This window comes from Diaporthe amygdali, assembly GCF_026229845.1.
Source record: "Diaporthe amygdali strain CAA958 chromosome Unknown NODE_3_length_2959817_cov_65_330692, whole genome shotgun sequence".
Lineage (NCBI taxonomy): Eukaryota > Fungi > Ascomycota > Sordariomycetes > Diaporthales > Diaporthaceae > Diaporthe > Diaporthe amygdali.
Genome location: NW_026517023.1, coordinates 243,397 through 265,320, shown reverse-complemented (window position 1 = coordinate 265,320; position 21,924 = coordinate 243,397). Strand labels below are relative to the sequence as shown.

Genomic DNA, 21,924 nt, shown 5'->3' with positions numbered 1-21,924 from the left:
CTACACAGTGAATCGAGCTGGAGAAAACAATCGAACTCAGTAATCAACCCTTTTCGTCTTCAAATTTCACAAAAAGTAAATAGTGAGACAACTAATCAGAGAGCTTGATCGCTGCGAATGCCTCTGCCGTCCCAACCAAGCCTTCCACTCCGAGATCCACCTTTGACAGCACATGCTCGTCGACGCTGCTGAAACCCATGTCGCCCATGACCTCGTAATACGAATGCGACACGTCCATCAAGTCGCCCCATGCCGGCCAGAGCTCCCTGTAGTCCTCCTTTGGGATCTGTACGCACCGAACCTCGATGCCCTGCGCCGCGCCATAAGCCTGTGCCACCTCGGAAAGCGACAGCAGCTCGTCCAAGCCCGCCACGGCTTTGGCCGGAAGGGTGAGGTCCGGGCGGTTGAGGATGGCTCGGACAAAGAGCCCCGCGTTGGTCCTCTCATCGCCCAGCAGCGGGATCTTGACCGATGGCGGCAAGCCCACGAGCTGGATATACTTTTTGCTGCCGTCTGCGGTGCGCACCTCGCTGGGCAGGTACCACGGATAGCGCATGTTGCTCGCATACCACGCGAGCCAGAGGAACGTGGTCTTGCGCAGCAGCTCCGGATGGCTGGTCTTGATGTGGTCATCCACTTGGTTCTTGCTCTCGTAGTACGGGACCACAAGCTTGCCGTTGGTGTTTCGGCGCGAGTTGGGCAGCGTCGACCACACGTAGTGCGACAGGGAGTCAGTCGCGGCCGCGGCATCGGCGAGGTTGCTGCCCTGCCGGGTCTCGAGTTCCATCGCCTTGTCGATGCCCAGCGTGGGCAGCGCCGCCTCGAAGAAATTGGTCATGGCGAAGATGGCATAACTACCTGCGAAGGCTGCCCGGAGGGATTCGACGCTGTTGATGTCGGCCTCAACCACTTCGACCCCACGGGCTGCCAGGGCCTTGGCGGCATCGCTCTTGGTGTTGCGTGTAACTGCCCGGAGGGAGTATTGGGGGTTGTCCAGAAGCGCTCTGATGACAGAGCCGCCTTGGATGCCAGTGGCGCCGATGACAGTTACGATCTTGGGCATGGTGTAAGAAGCTTGAGAACTTGGTCGTTCTTAAATGTTCAAATTATTGCGCTTCTGAAAGTAGAAAGATGCTCAAAGCTGATGGTGATTCTCTGCCTCTTGTTGCGTTCAAATTGGCTGTGCAGACAGAGCATTATTTATATTTATTCCAATCATGGTTGTATATATGCTGGGAAGGGTACAAATGAGTCATCTGGCGTTGCTTTGCATGTCGCTATAAGAGCTGTGAATTCTGTATTGAAGGTTGAATTTGAAAGGCTGTATTATCCAATGCCGCATCTCTCTCATGTAATCAAGATTACTGGATGATGATTTGGTCGGAGTGCGGTGCCGTGCGGTGTTGCTAAGCCGGCCCGCAGTGCGGTGCGGTCAAAAGTGGATCCCCGCAAATGTCAGCACCGCAGCCGTGAACCGGCCGCAGCGACTCTTCGCCGGCGGGTTCCGACTGTAGTTGGGATGTATATTGTGCCTTAAATATCGGACATCATCTTCTCACATTCAAAATAAGAAAAATCTCAAGGAAGTATAGCATCATCTCGCCAGAAATTCAAATACTTAAGCTATTCTTTCACATTACTTGAAACATCGAAGTGGCGGCACTGTCCTCTAGATATCTTTCATCCCGTCAAACCTGTCTTACAACTTGTTACCAAGACATCCGACCACATCCAATTAAAATGGGTATCACCGAGCTTGTTTTTCCCACATACAAGGCAGATCCGGGTCTCCAGGCGCAGCTGAAAAACACAGCTCCTGAAATTTTCAAGCAATTTCACGGGACCGAAGGTCTTCTCTCACTGTTCCGTGGCAAAATCCTGGTAGACAATGGCGTCCCTGTCGACCCAGGAAGCGGCCGCAGTCTTCTTGTCCTGGGTTCGTCTCCATTCCAACTTTTCCTCCTAGTATAGTTACACCTAGGACTCTGACTGACTTGGATCATCGTGCGCTCAGAATGGGACCGCGCTTTCTCGTTCCACCGCTTTTACCCAGACTCAGCCCCTTTTCAGAGATTCGTCCAGCTCATCAAACCTTTCCTGGCTGGGCCTGTGACACCAGAGCTCTTTGAATCGCCGGCACGTTCTGAGTTGTGCTCGTCATCAAGTGTCACTCAGATCATCAAGGTGAAAAAGGCCCCCAACACCGAGCATCTCTGGAATGAGTTCCATGCCGCCGTGGCAAACACGACCACGGGAAATCCGGCGCCGTTCTATGCGAGCGGGGTTGAAAGTCACGAAGGAGTCTTTCTAGGAATGGTTGGTTGGAGATCTCTCGAGGTATGTCTTTTGCCTAGATAATGAATGCCAAGCAAGACGTTTCTAATTTAATTTTCATCAACGCAGGATTACTACCAGTCGACGAAAATTGAAAAGGCCACGGGCATTTTGAAAGAATTGGGCTCTTCCGGAAAGACGTGTGATATTGTGGCACAACTTGAAAGAATTGATGTTTGACCGGATGACTTCTACTGTTTCTAGATCCTGGACATGTTCAACTGCATGGGGCGGACACACTTTCAGAGCTATATTTCATTTTCATTCTTGTCAACATCAGGAAACACAAAGGAGACAATGTCGGCAGCTAGCTAGGACCTTCAATTTGCTTCGAAATAGGAGCACCTGGTATGTATTGAGTGCTATCAAAGTATATGTACACTATTTATTTGCAAAATGTCCACAGAACATGCGACCGCCTAAGCAGTAAGGGCAGGGATAGCCTGAGGGTCAGTGTTGAACAGCTCGTCGGGGTCGACTGCGGTCTTGATCTGCTGCAGGCGCGCCCAGTTGTCGCCGTACAGGTACTCGGCGGTCTGGTCAATGTCCCACTTCTCGTCGCGGTAGGTGGTGAAGCCACCGGGCTTGCCACCAGCGGCCTTGTACGCGTCCACGAACTTGTAGAAGTTGTTGTGCACGGTGTCGAGGGTAGAGGCGGCGAAGGGCACGTCGAAGCTGGACGTGCGGATGTCCCACCGGATCAGCAGCAGGTTGTCGTCGTGCTTCCAGGCCGAGGCGTCGGGCTTGATTGCCTTGGTGTAGTCGCCGCCCCAGATGTCGACGAAGCCAGAGGCCGTGGCGTCGGCGAGCTTGGCCTCGTACGCGGTGGCGGAGAAGAGGTCCCATGCGGTGGAGTTGTCCAGGGGAGTGGAGCCGGGGATGGTCACGGAAGAGATGTAGAAGTATCGGCGGCCAGTGATAGACTGGGCTTTGATTCCCGGTGTGGTGATATCCTCAGAGTCCCAGAAGTTGAACTCGTTGGACTTGATTGCCATGGTCGAGGGCAAGTAGCTCAGCAGCGACTTGGAGACGGTATTGAATTCCTCGGTCGTGCCATAGAAGAAGCCCTGGAGCTGGGAGCTTGTCTTGATGCCGAAGCGGATAGAGAGAAGATCGTTGTTGTCGGCACTCTGGGCCCAGGTCTGGGTGCCGATCAGAGCGTCAACGTTGTCCTGTTGTGTAGGTGTGTAGTTGGACTGGAAGGCGATGGTGTAGTTGGTGACCACAAGCGAAGGAGGCTCAAGAGTCTGCAGCTTGAATTTCAGCACCACTCCGATGGAGCTTGCAGCTCCACGGACGGCCCAGTACACATCAGAGTTCTCGTTGGCGTCTGCATCAATGATTGTACCGTTGGCAAGGGCAACACGCACGCCAACGACATTGTCCAGCACAGTTCCGGAGGCTCGAGACAGCGTGCCAAAACCAGAGGCAGCAACACCGGTCATGCCGACATCAGGGCATCGACCGTGAGGCAGAGCACGTTGGTAGTTCTCCCACATAAATCCGGCTGCTTCCGAGATCCTGACAGGGCCACCGTAGGTAAAGAGCTCGGTTGTCTCATCGTACTCGAGCACCTTCAGGTTCTCCAGGTTGATGATGAGAGCGCCATCATTGCGTCCAAAGCCCATGCTGGAGAACGAGCGGTTACCACCAAGGGTGGTTACCTTGGTGCCGGTGGTCGTCGCACATTTCAGCGCAGCGGAGACTTCCTCCTCAGTCTTGGGAAAAACGACTGCAGAGGGGACTGGGGACAGGCGAGAGTTCCATGCCTGAGTGTCGATGGTCCAGTTCGCACTGGTAGGCAGGGAAGTTTCGATGCCCGCGGTGGAGAGACAGTCGCCGAGTGCCGCTGAAGAGTTCTGTCTCTTCGCGAGCTCTGCGCCATCGAACCCGTGCTGCGTAGGGAAGGCAGCCGTAAGTGAGGCAGTGAAAGCAAGGATAGTTGTGAAAATAGAAGCACGGCTCCCGCCGGCTAAGAAACGAGTGTCGACCATTGTGAGTTACAAGCACTAATACAAAAAGAATGACGATGAATATAATCCGGGTAAGCGTTAGAGCTCAGATGAACCTGTAGTAGGCTACATAAGGGCAAGTCAGGCTTTTGTAACAGACAGCAATATCTCTTCCTTCCATCCTTGACATTACCTGGCTCCCACAATCCACGGATGGAGATCATGTTTACAGTTCCTGCCAAGATCGTTTCTCCCTGGAATAAATAGCGAAACGTAAAACGGGATGAGAAAGGCCCACCAAGGGCTGAACCTTCTCATAGAGTTGTTGAACTTTATTCTGATGCTATCATGGGGGTGGAGTGAGGCTATGCACATGACTAGATACCAACCGGCCTATCCGACACTTTGGGAAGCGCCAAGTGATAGAGCCGCATTGAAGGTTCACCTTAGAACTGACTTGATCCCTGGCGCTTTTATTCTCGGGCCACGCAGTCCACGATGAGCAGCAGACCACTGGAAACTTACTCGTGGCCAAGACTCATCGCATGGAAGCATCCGCGCCGGCACAATGTATTCTAAACCCCTTTGAGCTGTTTCTAGCTCGAATTCAGTCAGGAGAAGATCATCCGGTGGCTCGGAACCCACAATTGTGGTAGCGTGCCGTAGATTGTTCCTAATCCAAAAGCTTTAAACGGTCCCAGTGTCCCGGTAACCCCTGAGAACTTGCTCTTGGTCAGTGGTGAGTCGAAGCCAATGGCCTGGAGCTAGCGAATGTGTGCCGTCGCATCGGCGAAAGTTTGGATTCCGCGATCCGAATCATGAGCTGCGGCTTGTGGGGCTTCCATTGCGCCTAGGCGATTTGCTCAAGATGAGACGAACCTTGGCAGAGTCTATCCAGGCATATCGTGGTCATCGACTCTTACTTTTAGTTAAAAGCGCAGGGCATGCTTGTGAACATCGGTGTTGCTCACGGTCTCGGGCTTGTAACTCTATGTGATCTCCGACCCCTTGGTCTCTCTCCTGTGCAAGAGCAATCAAGACTTCTCTGGGCAGCTGCTCAAAAGTTTATGATGCCTGTGGACATCAGCATTGAACATGTCGTCGTGGTTCCAGAATGACACGCGGCCGAGCGATTGGTATTGGCTCATATCCTTCGCCTAAGTCGGAACATACCGACATTTGGTGTCAACGGGCATTTCAATCTTCCGATTCCGAGTGGACAGCACTTGATTTGTACCACTTTCGGATGATCACAATTCGGGCATGGAGCAGCCGAATGTTGCTTATAGCGTCCTCTGCCTTTCTGGGAACAGTCCGCGCACCCTCATGACTAGCCTGGGCCGTGTTCTTTGTACTGGAAATTGTCTCCGCGCAGAGGTTGTACGGTTAGGGGAGTACACTGCGTCAGCCAAATTTAGGGGTCGTTTCTTAAGCCGAGTACAATTACCCATGTCAGTGACTAATGCGTCTGCGTTTGCCTTTTATGACCCTGTAGCAGGTAATTGACTACATAGGACACAAGACAAGCTATGTCCGAAGGCTCAGATATTCATTGCCTACCTCCGACGATTGAAGCATGAAGTGCTAGCATACGCAGCAGAGTGAATTATCCATTGAACATGTCTCAAACAGAGTTGAGTCAGCGAGATGGATCCCTACCTTGACATGAGGGAATGACTCCGTGATCACGTCAACAGCTGCGAAGCTGCAATTTGCACTCGGACATAGTTATCGGTGCTTGACAAGAAAACACAGTCCTTATTCGCTTTCGTTTTGAGACGGATTAATAATAGCAATTCATGAAACACATTGACCTCAATTTTCCTATTTGGGATGCACATCCCGCTCAGGCACATGGCTCGATTTTGCCTTTCATTGTTTTCTACACACAAGCGTCATAAGTCATGTCTTGAATATGCCTCGTGCAATGATCTAGAACTTGGAATACTTTTCAGTCCTTGCTTCTCTCGCAGTGATTGATTTGTACTAAGTTGATCAAATCTGCCAGCAATTTTGCGGAGCTCTAGAGTCATTGCGAGTAGCTTCCTAAACACCCTTGAAGCATATGGACATAAAGTTCGAACTTATCAAGCAGTTTGAGTCATGGACTCCAAATATCAACTTTTATTTCACTAGAGACAACACCGAGCGTTAGGACCTTGTGGGATCCTCACTTTGTAACCTGACTCCTAGCTTCAGGGAATACCATCTTAGCCTCAGAATTCCAAAATCCGAGCCACTTGTCTGGCTGCGGATACAAGATTATAAACTGTACCCGTAAGGCAGTTTCCTGTTACTGTTGTCTGTCGCGAGAAATCTTCAATTGCAAATGACGAGACCAGCCGAGCGACTTGAGCTATCGCTTGACGAACTCAGAGGGCACCTAAATATTACCTACGTAGCCTGGCAGGAAGTCCATTGGATAGATTTCTGGATCAAAGTGGCCAAATACCTTCCATGAAAGCAGCTTGTCACTGCGATTCAGTATGTGACGATGGTCCGAACACTCAAAAGTGGCACATAACAAGCTACTCTAAGAGCTTTATGATCGTGGACTGGCCAAAGCACGAGGAAGAGACGAAAGAAAGATCAACGTCAAGTTCATTGAAAATGACAGGCACGTGCCATCATAAACGGGTTGTAAGAAAAAGCAATATCCAAATTGCAACACCATAAGCCCACAGAGGTAAGACTAGGAGTGTTCTATGTATTACTCAAACCGTCAAATGGAAATCCAGACATGCGAGAAGTTTGGGGCCCAAACAGTGCGGGTAGTAGCTGATTTCTCCTGAATCTCAGGACTTGATGCTAAGTATATTACGAAAAAGCTGCCGCAGCGCCAACACCGCGACGTCCGACGACAAGCGACTCGAGACTGCAGCTACCGTAGCAGCTTTTCTCTTTGCTGGCTCTTCACGTAGATCTCTTGGAAGAAAGGCGATGTTATGAGGCACGCATCCTGTCTCGTAACAGGAAAGAGGCCTATGATGGAGAAGCCGAGAAAACAAACACCTCGTGCTGAGACGCCGCAGCATCCTGTATAGTGATGTATGAACACTATAAATATCAGTTCTTTAAACATGCCTCCAAAAGGAGATGCGTGGAATTAATTCAGGCGGGAGAAAGCATCTAGTAGAATGGAGTATTTCGCTGTCACATGTAAAGAATTGCTAAAATCCAAATAATAGTGGGTGGTTGTTCGTGCAGTCAAGCACTAACTGAGCTCTCAGTTATCAGCAGCTTGTGCCACCGGCCTGAGAATTGGGGCCCAAAATCTCCACCACCTTCTCTCGTAACCCCGAGAAATGTCGCCCTTGGCTAATCTGTCTTGGGCCACCACATTTGTGTAGGTCTGTGAGACGAAGGCGGCCGGCAGCTTTTAGATTCACAGAGCCAAGCACTGATTACAGAGAGGAATGGACATCGACAGCACCTCCGTCTCAACCGCAGAGTGGAGGTGCATTAAATGCCGCAACATCCCCTGGCACTACGATGACTGGTTGAAGAGGGAACCCAGCTTCGAAATACAACATCACGACTCGTTTGCGGCCGTTGAGCAGGCTGCGGCTCTGGGTTGCTATCTTTGCCGCTACCTCAGAGCTTGCATCATTCATACGGCAAAGGAGGATGTCCCAAAGGGTGTCCCATGCCATTTCCGCCTCGAATTCAATGACGATAAGTTTCTGTCCCCATGGTACTGCATTGGTAAGAGACATCAGGCCTGGATCGTTTTGAAGAGGGCAGATGGCCTCAAAATTCCGGCTGAGCCACTGAATAAGATCAAACGTACTACCAGCACCAGTACCCTAGGCTCAGGCTATGGACTAACATCGGAATCAGGCCTAGCCCACGAAACTGTAGAAGCTGACCTCGCAAGCCTCATCGGCGAGCGAATCATCCCCTGGATAGACGACTGCCTCCACCAACGCGGACGTCATCAAGACTGCGCAGGTGGTACTTTTCGGGGTGAAGCGGACTTCTTCCTACCAACACGTTTGATCGATGTGGGAGACGGCAGCCAGATCCCTGCCCGGCTCGTAGAGACGCAAGATCTGCTCTTGACGAGACCGAAACCGGAATACCTGGCTTTGAGCTACTGCTGGGGCCAGAGCAACGAGCCGGCAAAGACGACGCGAGCGACTCTCCAACAACGAAAGCAACGCCTCGAAACATGGTATCTTCCAAAGACGATTCAAGATGCCATAGACCTCACCCGTCGCATGGGCGTCAGATATCTATGGGTCGACGCCATATGCATCATCCAAGCCGATGCTGAGGATCCCTACTTCGAAGATTGGGAAAAGGAGGCCTTCAAGATGGCCTCCTACTACGCCCACGCGCGGTGTCTCATATCCGCCCTTGGAGCCTCGGATAGCAGCCAGGGCATCTTCACAGAACGCCTCGCTCAGAAATATCCCCAGAGAAATATCCCCAGAGAAACAGCCCAGTTGCTTTCGACGATGCCCGCAACCAGGTTCTCTACGTCCCGGTAGATGACATAACGTTTCACATCGAGTTTAGTAGCCAGCCGCTCCTTACTAGAGGGTGGTGCTTCCAAGAACGAATCCTGTCGCCGCGTGCATTGCACTGGTCGACCAACTGCCTCTATTGGCAGTGCCAGAGTATGACGCAGGCGTCCGAGGTAGACCCCGAGGACACGATACCGAGGCCGATGCCCATCATGGCACGCGACGAGCCGCACATCTTTCGGCAGGACGCAGATTTCGCCCTGACAAGATCATGGGTGAGGGTGGCATACACGTTTCTGCCCACCAGGTTTACGTACCCCACGGACCGCTTGATTGCAATACAGAGCTTGGGAAGCCGGCTGGCGGAGATCCACGGGGTCGACTACTTTGCTGGCGTCTTCGGTTCGCAGCTCACAAAGGGTCTTCTGTGGCGGCTGAGGTTTGGGTCTGTGGACTTTGAGAAGCTCCCGTTCTTTCCATCCTGGTCCTGGGCCTCTTGTTCTACGAACTCTGGGTCAATACCTGATTTCGAGGAGACATTCTCGCCTGGCAGGTCTCTAATCCGCCAAGGTGGGAGAGGGAGGGTGTTTCCACCCAATGGCTCGGCTGTGGACTTCAGCACGCCCGAGAAGCGTTCTCTTCGCTTGGAGGCACCATTGCTGGAGGTCACTCCGGAGGCTGTGCGGCCAGAGTATTCGGCACTGCTTGACTTACATTCGACCAAGTTCAAAGACAAGTTGTTGCAAGTCGAAGTTGAAATGATCTTTGACGCGCCAGGTCTCGTTCCGGAGGAATTTGGGCCTACAGAAGTTCTCTTGCTATCTTCGCGGGAACACCAAACTGAAGTCGTGGTGGCTGGCATCATCGTCCGGCCTCAAGAGCAGTACTACGAACGCGTTGGATATGTGTTGTTGACGATGCCACTTGAATCGACAACAGGTTCAGCCAAGCTAGCAGATCTGACAGCGAAGCTTGAGGAGGGTCGAAGACATGTGGTTCTCATATAGCATGATAGCTTTGCCATCTTTTATTAGTTCATCACTACCGTCATGGGTCTCCACTGACGACTCGACCATATTGACTACCCGCGGAAATCTGGCAAGTGGCGGTTACGTATTTAACCCAGGCATAAAGTTCACCACCTTGAATATGTGTGAAATGGAGACTTAACAGGCATGAACCTTCCCAGCCAGAACAACTAGCCGAGATCTGTATTCTCAGGGGAGCCTGTTCCCACTATCCTGTCCTCTAAAACTCTCATCGCATTGCGTTGATCCGGTATCGCTCACTGGTATCCCAAACACACTCGGATGGAACTCCCAAGTCAAACAGAGAGGGAAAAGGCAAGAAAATCGCTGTAGTCTAATGGTCAAGTACTTATAATGATGTCCGATGTCCCCGCGGGGACCATACCTCCCGCCGCCAACGCCTAACTGATGATTTCAAGCAATGATAAAGACCCGTTTCTCTGAACCGAGTATTCTTGTTTCTGCCCCCGCCTTCTTTCACCAAAGGTCGGCCTTGTCTTTACCGCCTCGGGCTCTGAGTGTTAGGGCTGATCGCCTTCAAGCCCAGCTGCATAGACTCTTGGTGGAACTCTCTCTTTTTGGGATTGTACCATGCCGACACGTCGATGTATACACGGCCCTTGGATGATTCTAATGCCACCATCCCATGGATGGCTACGCATCCCCGCGGGGGGTAGTATTTCAGAGGCCTCCACGCTCGCCTCCATTGTTGGGCAAAAGCAGCCGTTGGGCCCTGGCTCTTGTTCACAAGTTCGGGGTATGCAAGGATGGCTTCTTTGGCGACAGGACTCTTGTCCTGTTCCCTGTTTGACTGATCGGGGCTTTTGGCAGAAGCAGGGTTCTGAGCAGGCGGCGCATCAGGAAATGCGGACTTTTGAGAGGAAGCCACTTCGGGATGAGTCTTGGACGTAGAGGAGGTCGCAGAAGGTGATGAACCCGCCGCAGCGCCTCCCTCGGCAATTTGCCGGGCCTCCAGGCGCTTGAGAGTCTTCGCGATTTCGGGGTCGGGGCTTGATGTGGAGATATCGTGACTTTCAGAATAGCCAAAAAGCTTGACGACGTCGGATGTGCTTTGCTTGAAAAATGCCTTGATGAAGGCGTATGATGAGGTCGCCAAGGGGTATGGCTTCAAGACGCGGTCGACCAAAGTCTTCGTTCTCGTGTCAACCTTCTGAGTCTTGATCGAGATGGCGTCGTCGCTAATTTCGATGCTACATAATTGTTAGAGCAGAGAAGGCGACAGAGCAATACACCACAGAATGTGAATGCGACCTACCCTGTCCGTACATATTCGGGCGGAGGCCTGTCTGGATAAGTTATGATCAACCAGTTCGGCCCCAACTTCAGTTCCATGCCCTGCTTGCCCCACCTCTTAATGTGAGCATTGTTCTCAGCGGTCTTCTTCACCAACATTGCTAGGTCGTGCTTGGCCCGATTTCTATGCTCGCGGTCGTTGTTGAATGCAACAAAGCTCTGCCACTCCTCCTCTTTCCCAGCGTATGGTGGCGGTTGGACCTGCTTATCGGTGAAGGGAAACGGGATGAATAAAGGGTCTTCCTCCTCCTCCTCATCGACTTCGGGTAGGTCTTTCATGTCCAAGTGCTTCAAGGGCAGATTGATTACTGTGGTCCAGGTGTACCAGCAGACGAGGGCGGTACTGGTGTACACGAAGAACTTTCTGGAATGAGGCAGCGCTGTTAGTTACAGCACAAATAGCATCGAGACAAAAAGCAGCTGCTAAGACGTGAGGAGACTACATACCTGATGTGGTCCCGCCGCGGCTGGAACCTGACCTTGTGAATAGCGACGTGCTCCCCAGAAGATACGGCGGCGGCAGTCCTGCGCGGCCACATGGACAGCGCACGCCGACCTGCCACTTGTCGGAACATCGTGAAGTCGTGGTGAAGAGATCTGAGGCAAAGTTTGGCGGGAGGGCGCGCCAGGGAGGGCGGCCGCGTACAAGACCAAGCCTTGAAGCCGGTGACGGACCGCGAAGGCTGCGCCCCTCGTTGTGTCACTTGGGAAGGGCAAGTTGCAGGAATGCCGCCACGGTGATGGGGGGGAGGCAAATAGACCTGTGATACACTTTGCCGCAGCGAGACTAAATGAGTGACGTAGAAGTAGACTGGAAATATGGGCAAGAAACTGTACAAGTTGCTGGTGATGCGCAAGGCTGGGTGGGGGGATGCGAGATGCTGTCAGAGTCGGGCCCCAGATCAGATAGATTGATGCGGTCACCTCCAAATAATGCTGGACCGACCCAGACCTGAGAGAGCAGGACCCTTGGCAGCCCAGATCTTATCGGCGATAAGAAGTAGCCTGCAGCCCACGAGCCACCCACGAGCCACTAGCTGGGACGGACGAAACGGTGACTCGCAACGGACCTGGATTATTCTGGCATCCGTATGACAGGGGGGCTGGTGCTGGTGCTGGTGCTGGTTCCTCCGTTACAGACCTGGCCGTCCCATTCGAGGCCGTCATTACGCCTGGGGACGCATTCCACCCAGCCAAACCCGTCGTCAGCAGCTTGACAGAGCTCCAGTCTAATCGGCCCAACATCGCAATCTTCATCCAACGACACCCCTAGCACACGACGATATCGACATTCATCATCACAATCAGCCTGATTCGGTCTGCCCTGCCCACCGCAATGATGCTCCTCAACGGGCTAGCTATCGCTGGCCTCGCCGGCCTAGCTTCCAGTGCAGCAACAAACGAGCAAGCCGAAGTCTACATCCTCAGCTCCAAACAACCCGCTCCATCATCCTCGACATCATCATCACCCAGCCTGCCCCGGCAGCTGGCCCGAGATATCCTCTTCCAAAGGGTGACCGGTGATCTGCAGCTCAAGGATCTGTCCAGCACCATCGTCGGCGACAGAGTTCTCTCATATTTCGACCAGTATGGCGGGAGCCCAAGGCCTTTGTTTGGAGGGTCCTCAGAAGATGTTTCCCCGTCGCAGCTGGTTGTGTTGCTGGAGGGTGTCACAGAGGACAACGCAAAGACACTGAGGGAAGGGCTGCGGAAGGAGGACTTCGCGCCTGCGTTCAAAATTGACGATGCGCCGTCTACCAAGGCCAACAAGCACCTTGTCGATGTCGAATTCGCCGCAAGTGGCGTCTCTGGATCCTGTGACGTTGCAGCTGCCCTCAATCCCTATGACAGCTGCTGGAAGGGCATGTCTCTGGTCGTCAAGTACGATGCTGGAAAGGTACGGATGGCCCCGAATCACTTGTTACTGTGGTAGATTCATTCTCTCTGAACGTCGTTACTAACATCCACACAGGACTCCGGAGCTCTTCAGGATCTCGTCGACAGTCTGCCCACCCTCTCCAAGTCCGTCGCCTCCAACACCCTCGAAGCAACTCTAGTCCTCCTCCCTGAGTCGTCTCGCTCCTCCAAGCACTCGTACTGGACCACAGACGCCCCCACCGACCTTCGCCGCCGCTTCTCGGACGAGTCCCCCATCAGCGATGCCAAGGTTGAGAAGGTCACTGTCTCCCCGGGCAGTGGCGCCGTCGACCTGGGCATCACCCCTGGCGCCGCTGCCAAGAAGGGTGACAAGATGAACCTGGGCTGCTTCACCAGCCTCAACTCGTGCACCACCGCGACCAACAACTGCACGGGCCACGGCACCTGCGTGGACAAGTTCGCCGTGCCGGGCCAGGAGACGCGTGAGGGTGACAAGCAGTGCTTCGTGTGCAGCTGCCTCAGCACCAAGAAGTTCCCCGACAAGGAAAACAGCAAGCATGTGCACTGGGGCGGGGCCTACTGCCAGAAGATCGATGTCAGCTCGCCGTTCTGGCTGATCGCCACCACCACCATTGTGCTTGTGGGTCTGGTGACCGGGTGCATCGCCATGCTTTTCAGCATCGGTGAGGAGAAGCTGCCTGGTGTGATTGGTGCTGGTGTTTCGAGGTCCAAGTAAGCGGGCTCCAAGGGCTCAAGGCAAGGAGTGTACGGAAGAATGAACAGGAACGGTCTGGAACAGGAAGGGTCTGCTTGGCAGAGACGTGGGTTGAAGAGAACACAGAGCAAAGAAAGGTGTAGCATATTTGTGTATTGATGTATGGGCGTTCACACGGGAAAGGCATTGTCATCTACATTCCCCTGTTAGAGAAGGGAGCACTACGATTTTAAGTGACTGCATGAACTGTATTTCAATTGAGTCTACAAAACGTCCATTTGCGCAACCCGGGTATCTTGTCAGTCGGCCATCTCTTCGTCATATTCCTGCCTCCGCGAGGGCGTTCCAAAGCTCTCAAGGCCTCTCTCCGCTGGCGGGATTGTGGCCGCTCCTGACGCAGCACGCAGGGGTGACTCTGCCGCCAGTTTTAAGGGATCGACCACACTCTCCTGCTTGATCCCCATGGCCGACTGGTACTTGACCCCGGCCTGGTTCAACACCTGCTGGACCTCTGCCTCCCTGGCGACAATCTCCTGCCTCTCCTGTTCCAGGGCTTCGATCCGCTTCCGCTTCGCCGCGGCCTGCTCCTCCACGCCCTGTACCAAGCTGCGCATCCGCGCCAGAGACTCGCCCAGCTCGGGGAGAGCCCTCATCCGCGGTATGACCAGCCCGGCCCCTCCGGCCCCGCCGCCGCCTTCGTCGACGAGGTGATGCCCGCCCATGGCGGCCCGCGTCTGCGCGGCCTCGTACGCCGCCGTCCGCTCGGCGTCCGAGTCCACGTCCTCTGCGCCATCCTCGCCGTCCGAACCGCCGCCCTCGGCCGCGTTGATCAGCTCCGCCATCTCGCGCCGGTGCCGCCGCGCCGCCTCCCTCTCGCCCTTCTTCCCCAGCTCCAGCCGCGCGTCCTCGACGAACTCGTCGTAGCCCTCGCCGAGGTCCTCGTCCTCGGCGATCAGCCGGGTCTCGTCCTTTTTCTTCTTGGGGGCGAGGGATATGTAGTCGTCGTCCTCGTCCTCGTCGTACGCGTCGCCTTCTTGAGCAAGCCGCGCCCGTCGCTCTTTCTTTGCGCGGATCTCGACTGCCGAGGGGATGTGGCTTGTTGTGCTGAACGTGGACATGGAGAGGTCGGCTTGCGGCACGACCACGGCGCCCTCGAGCTCCGAGGGGTCCAGGTCCATTGCCTCCCCGCCTGTGGTTGCGCCGGCGTCGTCGTCGTGTATGCGCAAAGAAGCGATGTTTTGTGGAGTGTTCGGCGTCGAGGACTGCAGCTCCTCTAGGTACTCCTTGCTGTAGGAGGTCTCATCTGCTTCCGGTCCGAAGGATCGCGTGGGCAGTTTACGATTCGACAGTGAGGATCGCAAGGCGTTGTTCTCAGTGGCTCGCTGGGAGAGGCTGCTTGTCTTCTTGGGTGTGATGGGCTGTTGGCTTTTGGGTCCTGGGCCATCGTCCGCGGTGTCTGTCACGCCAAAGGACAGCCGCGACGACGAGGCTTTCTTTTTCAACTTCGTAGATCCTGACCGGCTGACCGCTGGACGGACCACCGCTGGGCCATCGTCATCGTCTTCTTCCGCGGCTGCCGATGTCGCGGTCGAGCCACTCAGTCCACCAGAGTCGCCATCATCGTTGACGTTGATGCTCTTTCGGAGCGAGGACCCTTTGAAGGGCTTTCTTGTGAACTTGACAGAGGGTGGGCTTGGGTCAGGAGCTGTGAGAGAATCACGCATCAGCTGTCTTGTTGTGGCCATCAGCAAAAAGGCGGGCTGGATCATGACGTTCTTGGGAGCGACTTACCATCGTTCATGGGCTCCTCGGGGGCAGACGCAGGGTCAGCAAGGTCCTCGTTGCCCTCTGACACCCGGACCTTGCGCGCTTTCCTCTTGGCCCCAAACATCCTGAATAAGTGTTGGAAAGAGGTCAGTCGTGCTTGTATGCGAAGAAGAAATTCCGCTGCGAGAGAGTTGAGCTTGGGGGGCAGGCTTATCTTATCAGCTGCGCCGAAATTCTACCGGCGCCTGCACTTTTGACCTACCCCAAGCTCCAGTTCCCAAGTCGCGGCGCGTTTCTCGATCAGGCTTCCCACTCAGGCTTCCCACCCAACTACTCGGTCCACTCCAGACATCCAGAACCTACCCATTCAACAAGATGGCGCCCGCTCAGCCAGAACTTAAGAAGGTGCGTTGGCCCGTGCCGCTCGATAATGAAAAGGAGGTTGATGTTGGCCTGCTGCCGCATCCACTCTTCCCTTTGAAGCCTTCAGATGCTTGTCCCTCCAGCCCCGTCTCCTTCAGACCCCTCTCGATGCGCACGTGCTGACTTTCCTGCTGTAGTATCTCGACAAGAGACTGTTTGTCCAACTCAATGGCAGTCGCAAGGTCATCGGCGTTCTGCGCGGCTACGACGTCTTCCTGAATATTGTCCTGGACGAGGCCGTAGAGGAGAAGGACGGTGGAGAGAAGGTCAAGCTTGGCATGGTGGTACGTTGATGGGTCACAACCTCCCAATATCATTCGAGATAGGGCTGACGAACGAGTCGCATAGGTCATCCGGGGAAACTCTGTCGTCATGCTCGAGGCACTGGAGAGGATCGGCGGCGACGAAAGGCAACAACGGGGTTGAAACGTCGAGACGGTAGCATTCCGCGGCGATGAATCACACACGATGGGTTAACAATGGGCGTATCGGCGTTTGGTCATGTCAAAAAGGTTGGCGCATCCCACGAACATCCGCCCAATAATATGCCCAGATGCTTTGCAGTGTGCTGAGACGGAACAGAGACGGCTAGGATGGGGCCTACAAGTCGGTTTTGTGATATCTGCACGGATAATGGAAACCAGTCTCCACCGAGCTTGCGAGGCAGTTTTCTTGTTGCCAAGGACTGTGCAAACGGCAATTATTTTGGCTTGTGACTTAAGAAAACAGCGTTTGCCAGGAAACCTCGGTCTCCTGGAGTATCTTTGCGGCAGGGCTAGCAAAGGAAGCTTCCTACTGATTGAAAGTTTTCTCGACAAGAGCCCTGAAGTACTTGCACAGTCTGGCCGAATTGAGTTTCCGTTTGAATCTCTCAGCCATCCTCCGACACAGACTTCAATGACCTCTTCTTGTGTTGACTGGTCGCCAACAGGGCGCAGTCCTTCAGTGCCTAAGAGACCATGTTCCTGTTCGTGTTGCGCATGTGGCTCACTAGTCGATTCCATCTGGAATGCTTGCCTCCCCTTGTACGTCAGACATAGTAGAGGTATGAGAGGCCATGGGTGATCAGTTGCCTGTCTACGGGATATTAACAGACATGCCCAGGGCTCGACACACCCCTGAGTAGACACATTACCCCCTATGGTCACAAAAGAGCCCCTTACGCGGTATGCATCCACGGAGTTAACGATGCTGCTACATATTGTGTACTGTAAATTCAAGATTCCACAACTTATTTTAAAGACGGCCAGTACCCCCACCATTGAGCCCCGAGCTATTTCTGCTTTCAAGCACATGCACATACAATCTTGGCCCAAATTTGAAGTACATTATTAACAGATTAGGATTTTGCTATCGCTTCCAGAGACATGCATCTTCTCTGAGACCATTTTAGGTTGATTCTGAGTGTGAGAATCCACCTACACCTAGTGTCCATGTCCTCCCTCGCGCTGCCCAAGTAGACACCCAACCTAGACCAGGTGACGGACTGATGTACTTCGGAAGTCGCATAACACCCTGCCAAATACCCTATTCATGATATTCTCGCCCGCTCGTTTATGGTATTGAGCAGGTAATGAAGCTAGTACGCGAAATAGGTGTCAGTCCCAAAATCTAATAAGAATCTAGTGCTACGGAGTTGATTAGAGCGTGAGCCCTAGCTTACGTGGCGTTATAAGCACTGATGACTGGCTTCTCTCCGTTGACGGTGCACTTGGCGAAGACGCCTGGCACAGGCTGCGTCGAGGTGGTGCCACAGTCCAGCTCGTAGGTTTTCCCACTGGCGCCGGTAATGGGTGCATCTGCGCCAGCGTCATGTCCGACACTGATATCAGTGGAGATGCCGTCGCCTGTGAAGTGACTAGAAACCCACCCGTTAGTTAAGTTGTTGCCGGAATCGGGCTTTGAATGTCGCTGCTAGTGTGGGTAGAACTCACCATCCGTAAATCACTTGACGGCTCTGGATGGTCGCTGCGCTAACTGCCGAGAGGCAGACGGCGAGGACAGAGACGATAGTGCTAGCAGAATGCATTTTGGCGTTGAAAAGAGAAAATATTTGTGAAAAGGCTGCAAAGAATATCACGAAAAGATGCGATTAAAAGTCTGAAGAGTGTTTGTCTTGGACAAGAGAATGATCTAAGACTTGCTCCCAGCCTGATTCTTATACAAATTTGTGGTTTGCATTCTGCTGTATTTCTTTCAGGAGACTCGTGTTTAGAGTTTGAGATCAGTCTCCCAGCCAGGCGGTATTAGCCTCGCCAAGTGGAGATCAAGAAACTGTACATCGCATAGGCGCCTCATTGGGCGGAAGTCTCGGTAATTTGTTGTCATTAATCTCTGCCCTTGATGCTTGCCGAGGCTGAGTAGCTCACACAGTTGGAAGCTTAACCACGAGTCATAGAGGAGGCTTTGATCTAAATAAAGGTCACCAAAGAACCTTCGACAACCTTAAAGACGCATCATTGTCCACAGCATCCCCAATCCCTTTTCCCTCTTAATTGCGGCTATCGGTCATTGTCAGCTATCATTTTAAGAGTATCGTGCGAGAGGCAATACTGCGCGACGTCAAATACCATCTTGATAATGAACATGCCATGTGCTTAAGGTCGGTTATCCGCGTCGCCGCTGAGCTTCGCGGCCACAGTATCTGTAGAATGCTTCAAAGGAGAGGTGGAAATAAAGAATAACCTCCTGTAGGATAACTATGGGATAATCTCCTATGGGATAATCTCCTATAGGATAACATTTTATAAGATAATCTTCTGAGGGATGGTTTCCTAGGGGATAATCAGTTATGAGATACTTCTTAGTAGGATAAACCTGTATGGGGATGTAAGCCACAGGGGGCTCCGCAAAGACGTGTTGTCATTTTGAAGAGTGGCAGTGTTATTCCAATAGTCTATGTAATCACATGGTAATACAACGTAAAACAGTAGGATTGTGAGTTCCTTTGTTTTCAACTGCTGAGACGTTGAGATTTCATCTCTATCAAGACAGCGCCGTGTGCTGTTCACCATTTTGCACGGGATCTTTCAACGTTAAGTATTGCGTACACATTGAAGCCAGCCTCAAGAGCCAATGAACGTTGTTGCTGTCTAAACCATTTTCCGACTAAAAGAAAACATCCAGAACCCTCCCCCCCTTTTCCAAAGAAAAAATAAATAAAATAAAAGACATGCAGACATTGTCATGGGAACTTTCTCCGAGTGTAATTCTCTTTTAGCTTCTTCGCCCGCCACTGTCGGGTGTCATACAAGCGCGATGCCCTCTGCTGGCCATGATCCGCAAAACGCCCGATGCTGAAGTTTTCGGCCCATCGACGCCTCTGCAATTGCTCAATTGCGGCTTTTGTCCAAGTAACACAGTTCTCGATTGAACGCGCATTCTCCCTTGGCAGCCTGATTCGACGTAGCACGGCGTCCACGTCATTGTAGCCTGTGCCCTTCGGGAGTTTCCCGATCATAATACGGACCATCATTGAATTAGACCTCTCAAAATCGGCATCTGATCGGTAATTGTAGGTCCAACCTCCTGAGCCGGGAATATTGGAATATGAAGGGTGGCTAATGGCTTGGTAGCATGCCCCTTGACCTTTACTCCCCTTTGACTCGATCCAGATAGCCCAGTGAAATCTAGCAGGTCCTAAGGCTTGACTGCTGGGATCCGACGTGATCGACTGACGAAAATACAAGGCCACAAAGACCCGTCTCTTGTTTCTATCGGGCATTCTGGAACAGCCTGTTTATATTCCTTGTTTAGCTAAAGTCATGCTATTGCATTCTGTGGCTGCTTCAGAATTACTCACAGCAGTATTTTCTTTGGATTCGTTGCTCCTGTGCCTTGTAAGCGTAAAGGAATTTAATGGTATGTATGAGGTCGTTGAGCTGGTGTCTCAACACGACAGGTGGCCCCGATTTGATTCCAAGGGCTTTGGCTCCCAAGGGCTTTGGCTCCATTTTATCAATCCAATTGTGAGAGGTTGACTGTATAGATGGTCCAATCACATTACTGATAGTCATGTAGACTGAATATAGAATAACCAACAGGTTGTTACATGAGGCGCTGCGGCCACGAGCGGCCAAGGCTGTGAGTCACCGTAACTGAAATACCTCACTGCCTACACCCTCACAATATCATTGATATGCTCGGCTATGGGAGGCCAGTGTATGAGGGACCAATATCGTTGCATTCCTGAGCCAAGGAATTTCGCTGCCACCATACTACTCCAACTCGAGTATAATGCTTACTCGAGTCACCCAGATGAGTCTTGACACCTGCTCAGGTAGGGTGGATATCTAGGTACATAATCCAGGCACATTAGTACGTGGGCTGTTCGAGCTGTTGGTAGAAGAATCAAGCAAGAACCTCAACCACCAACAGTTTTTCAGCTTTCGGAAATAGATTATCAAGCCAGTTGGTGGGGGGGGGGGGGGCGCTGTTCAATATGCCGAGGCGAGGCACAGCCACTGGTGACTTGATTATCTGGGACAATCGGGCAGTCTTACACAGCTTGAGCCGCTTCCCCAAGAGCTGATACCATGGAACACAACAAGCCGGGCTGTACGATCGCCTGTTATTCTCTTGCCAGAAGAGCTTTCAGATTCAAGAGGCTATCGGAAATTGAAGAAATCACTAATGTTAAAGTTGTAAAGCAGATTCCAGTGATTTGAGATACATTACCAAAGTAACTTTCCGCTCCCCTCGTCTGCCGAATTCCTCACCTCTCATTCCTTTCCTCTGTCCGTTGGACCATCACCTATTTGTGCGGTCTTTTATTGTATGGGCCCAGTCATCCGCGAATTCTGTATAGCTTTCAATGCCATACTGGTAATACCATTAGCTGACAAGTGCTACCTCCCAGGTGCTTTAATGGGCTCAGCAATCTCATGGCTTACTAAGCAACACGCCATCAATCCAACCTAGGTAACATTGAAAGACACCAAGTCCCTGCAGACGCCGCACACCATCAATCAACCAGGCATCTCGACATCACCCGCTTCACACCATGGGAGGGCCAAAACACGTCAAACTTAAGTCCCGGAAATTTCCAGTTTGGTTGCGCATGCAAGTATGGGCCGGTAGCATTCTCTACCGAGGGGAGAATGCCTTCGGTCAAGAAGGACAAACATTTCGCCTGCCTCTCAATCGGGTGCTCAAGGCTGGCTGCCACAGAAACGAGCTTGATGCCATGGAATTTGTCAGAAGTCGAACCAGCATACCCGTACCACGAGTTTTAGAATTATATGAGTTCGGCGAACGCTACCACCTTGTGATGGAAATGGCATCGAGCGGCCCAGGGGAACCCGGGGTTGATTACGACCAGATGACCCCGGAACAAATCAAAAGCTTTGGAGCTGAGCTTGGGGGCTACATCCAGCAACTAAGACAACTCGAACCCCCAGAGGAGGGGGTTATTGGGTCTGTTAAGCTTGGTAAAAACCATGACTCTCGTCTAGACAACAGGGCGTGGGGCCCTTTTCACGGCATCGCAGACTTCCACACGTATCTCCGTCGAGGTCATCCCTTGGCACATTGGGAAATGGAGCCAGATGTGATACGCGTCCACACCAGACCTGAGCAATACTCAATCAAATTCACGCATGCAGACTTGCGGCCTAATAACATCCTCATCAAGGACGGTCACATCACCGCAATTATCGACTGGGAGTTCGCGGGCTGGTACCCTGAGTACTGGGAGTACACCAAAATGCGCTGGACTCCCAGCCCATTCTGGGACAATTTCTACAAGGCCGTAGAGCAAGAGCCAAGCATTGTCAAGTATCCTGAGGAGCTTGCGGCAGAGACGGCTATTTGGAAGCTGATGCACCCTTATGCTTACGATGATCCGCCTTGGTCTGAGGAGAACGATGCAGTGCAGGCTAGACACAGTGCCGCGTGATCAGAAACGCCAGGGCTGGCGAACATGCAAGGTATGTCTACACCCACTCGCAGTCTCAGGGGGACTTTCTAAAGAAATGCCTCGTCACGAATAGCGAGTAGTTTCTTGTCGGCCGAACTCTTGTCGTCAAATACCTCTACATCGATTC

General features: G+C 52.6%; 12 protein-coding genes across 12 annotated transcripts; 6 read left to right on the top strand and 6 right to left on the bottom strand.

Moving 5' to 3' along the window:
• Positions 1-91: 91 nt before the first annotated feature.
• J7T55_002467 (hscarg dehydrogenase) lies at positions 92-1,063 on the bottom strand (the record flags this gene model as incomplete). The annotated part of the gene is made up of 1 exon (XM_053137543.1): positions 92-1,063. The coding sequence occupies one exon, from the start codon at positions 1,061-1,063 to the stop codon at positions 92-94; it is 972 nt and encodes a 323-aa protein (XP_052998337.1).
• A 677-nt stretch (positions 1,064-1,740) lies between these two features.
• Positions 1,741-2,514, top strand: J7T55_002466 (uncharacterized protein; the record flags this gene model as incomplete). Its single annotated transcript, XM_053137542.1, has 3 exons — positions 1,741-1,936; positions 2,015-2,337; positions 2,404-2,514. 3 exons carry the CDS (start codon positions 1,741-1,743, stop codon positions 2,512-2,514), a joined length of 630 nt encoding a protein of 209 aa, XP_052998336.1.
• Positions 2,515-2,753: 239 nt separating this feature from the next.
• On the bottom strand, positions 2,754-4,328 carry J7T55_002465 (glucooligosaccharide oxidase; the record flags this gene model as incomplete). Its single annotated transcript, XM_053137541.1, has 1 exon — positions 2,754-4,328. The coding sequence occupies one exon, from the start codon at positions 4,326-4,328 to the stop codon at positions 2,754-2,756; it is 1,575 nt and encodes a 524-aa protein (XP_052998335.1).
• Positions 4,329-7,702: 3,374 nt separating this feature from the next.
• Positions 7,703-8,779, top strand: J7T55_002464 (uncharacterized protein; the record flags this gene model as incomplete). The annotated part of the gene is made up of 1 exon (XM_053137540.1): positions 7,703-8,779. One exon carries the CDS (start codon positions 7,703-7,705, stop codon positions 8,777-8,779), a length of 1,077 nt encoding a protein of 358 aa, XP_052998334.1.
• A 131-nt stretch (positions 8,780-8,910) lies between these two features.
• Positions 8,911-9,762, top strand: J7T55_002463 (uncharacterized protein; the record flags this gene model as incomplete). Its single annotated transcript, XM_053137539.1, has 1 exon — positions 8,911-9,762. One exon carries the CDS (start codon positions 8,911-8,913, stop codon positions 9,760-9,762), a length of 852 nt encoding a protein of 283 aa, XP_052998333.1.
• A 520-nt stretch (positions 9,763-10,282) lies between these two features.
• Positions 10,283-11,672, bottom strand: J7T55_002462 (uncharacterized protein; the record flags this gene model as incomplete). Its single annotated transcript, XM_053137536.1, has 3 exons — positions 10,283-10,994; positions 11,060-11,461; positions 11,545-11,672. The coding sequence occupies 3 exons, from the start codon at positions 11,670-11,672 to the stop codon at positions 10,283-10,285; spliced, it is 1,242 nt and encodes a 413-aa protein (XP_052998332.1).
• Positions 11,673-12,436: 764 nt separating this feature from the next.
• Positions 12,437-13,711, top strand: J7T55_002461 (rsenate reductase; the record flags this gene model as incomplete). Its single annotated transcript, XM_053137535.1, has 2 exons — positions 12,437-12,994; positions 13,070-13,711. The coding sequence occupies 2 exons, from the start codon at positions 12,437-12,439 to the stop codon at positions 13,709-13,711; spliced, it is 1,200 nt and encodes a 399-aa protein (XP_052998331.1).
• Positions 13,712-13,989: 278 nt separating this feature from the next.
• On the bottom strand, positions 13,990-15,581 carry J7T55_002460 (uncharacterized protein; the record flags this gene model as incomplete). The annotated part of the gene is made up of 2 exons (XM_053137534.1): positions 13,990-15,395; positions 15,482-15,581. The coding sequence occupies 2 exons, from the start codon at positions 15,579-15,581 to the stop codon at positions 13,990-13,992; spliced, it is 1,506 nt and encodes a 501-aa protein (XP_052998330.1).
• Positions 15,582-15,832: 251 nt separating this feature from the next.
• J7T55_002459 (small nuclear ribonucleoprotein) lies at positions 15,833-16,306 on the top strand (the record flags this gene model as incomplete). The annotated part of the gene is made up of 3 exons (XM_053137533.1): positions 15,833-15,862; positions 16,018-16,164; positions 16,229-16,306. The coding sequence occupies 3 exons, from the start codon at positions 15,833-15,835 to the stop codon at positions 16,304-16,306; spliced, it is 255 nt and encodes an 84-aa protein (XP_052998329.1).
• Positions 16,307-17,539: 1,233 nt separating this feature from the next.
• Positions 17,540-17,909, bottom strand: J7T55_002458 (uncharacterized protein; the record flags this gene model as incomplete). The annotated part of the gene is made up of 2 exons (XM_053137532.1): positions 17,540-17,738; positions 17,815-17,909. The coding sequence occupies 2 exons, from the start codon at positions 17,907-17,909 to the stop codon at positions 17,540-17,542; spliced, it is 294 nt and encodes a 97-aa protein (XP_052998328.1).
• Positions 17,910-19,064: 1,155 nt separating this feature from the next.
• J7T55_002457 (MYB DNA-binding domain protein) lies at positions 19,065-19,833 on the bottom strand (the record flags this gene model as incomplete). Its single annotated transcript, XM_053137531.1, has 2 exons — positions 19,065-19,615; positions 19,683-19,833. 2 exons carry the CDS (start codon positions 19,831-19,833, stop codon positions 19,065-19,067), a joined length of 702 nt encoding a protein of 233 aa, XP_052998327.1.
• A 1,049-nt stretch (positions 19,834-20,882) lies between these two features.
• Positions 20,883-21,776, top strand: J7T55_002456 (uncharacterized protein; the record flags this gene model as incomplete). Its single annotated transcript, XM_053137530.1, has 1 exon — positions 20,883-21,776. One exon carries the CDS (start codon positions 20,883-20,885, stop codon positions 21,774-21,776), a length of 894 nt encoding a protein of 297 aa, XP_052998326.1.
• Positions 21,777-21,924: the final 148 nt, after the last annotated feature.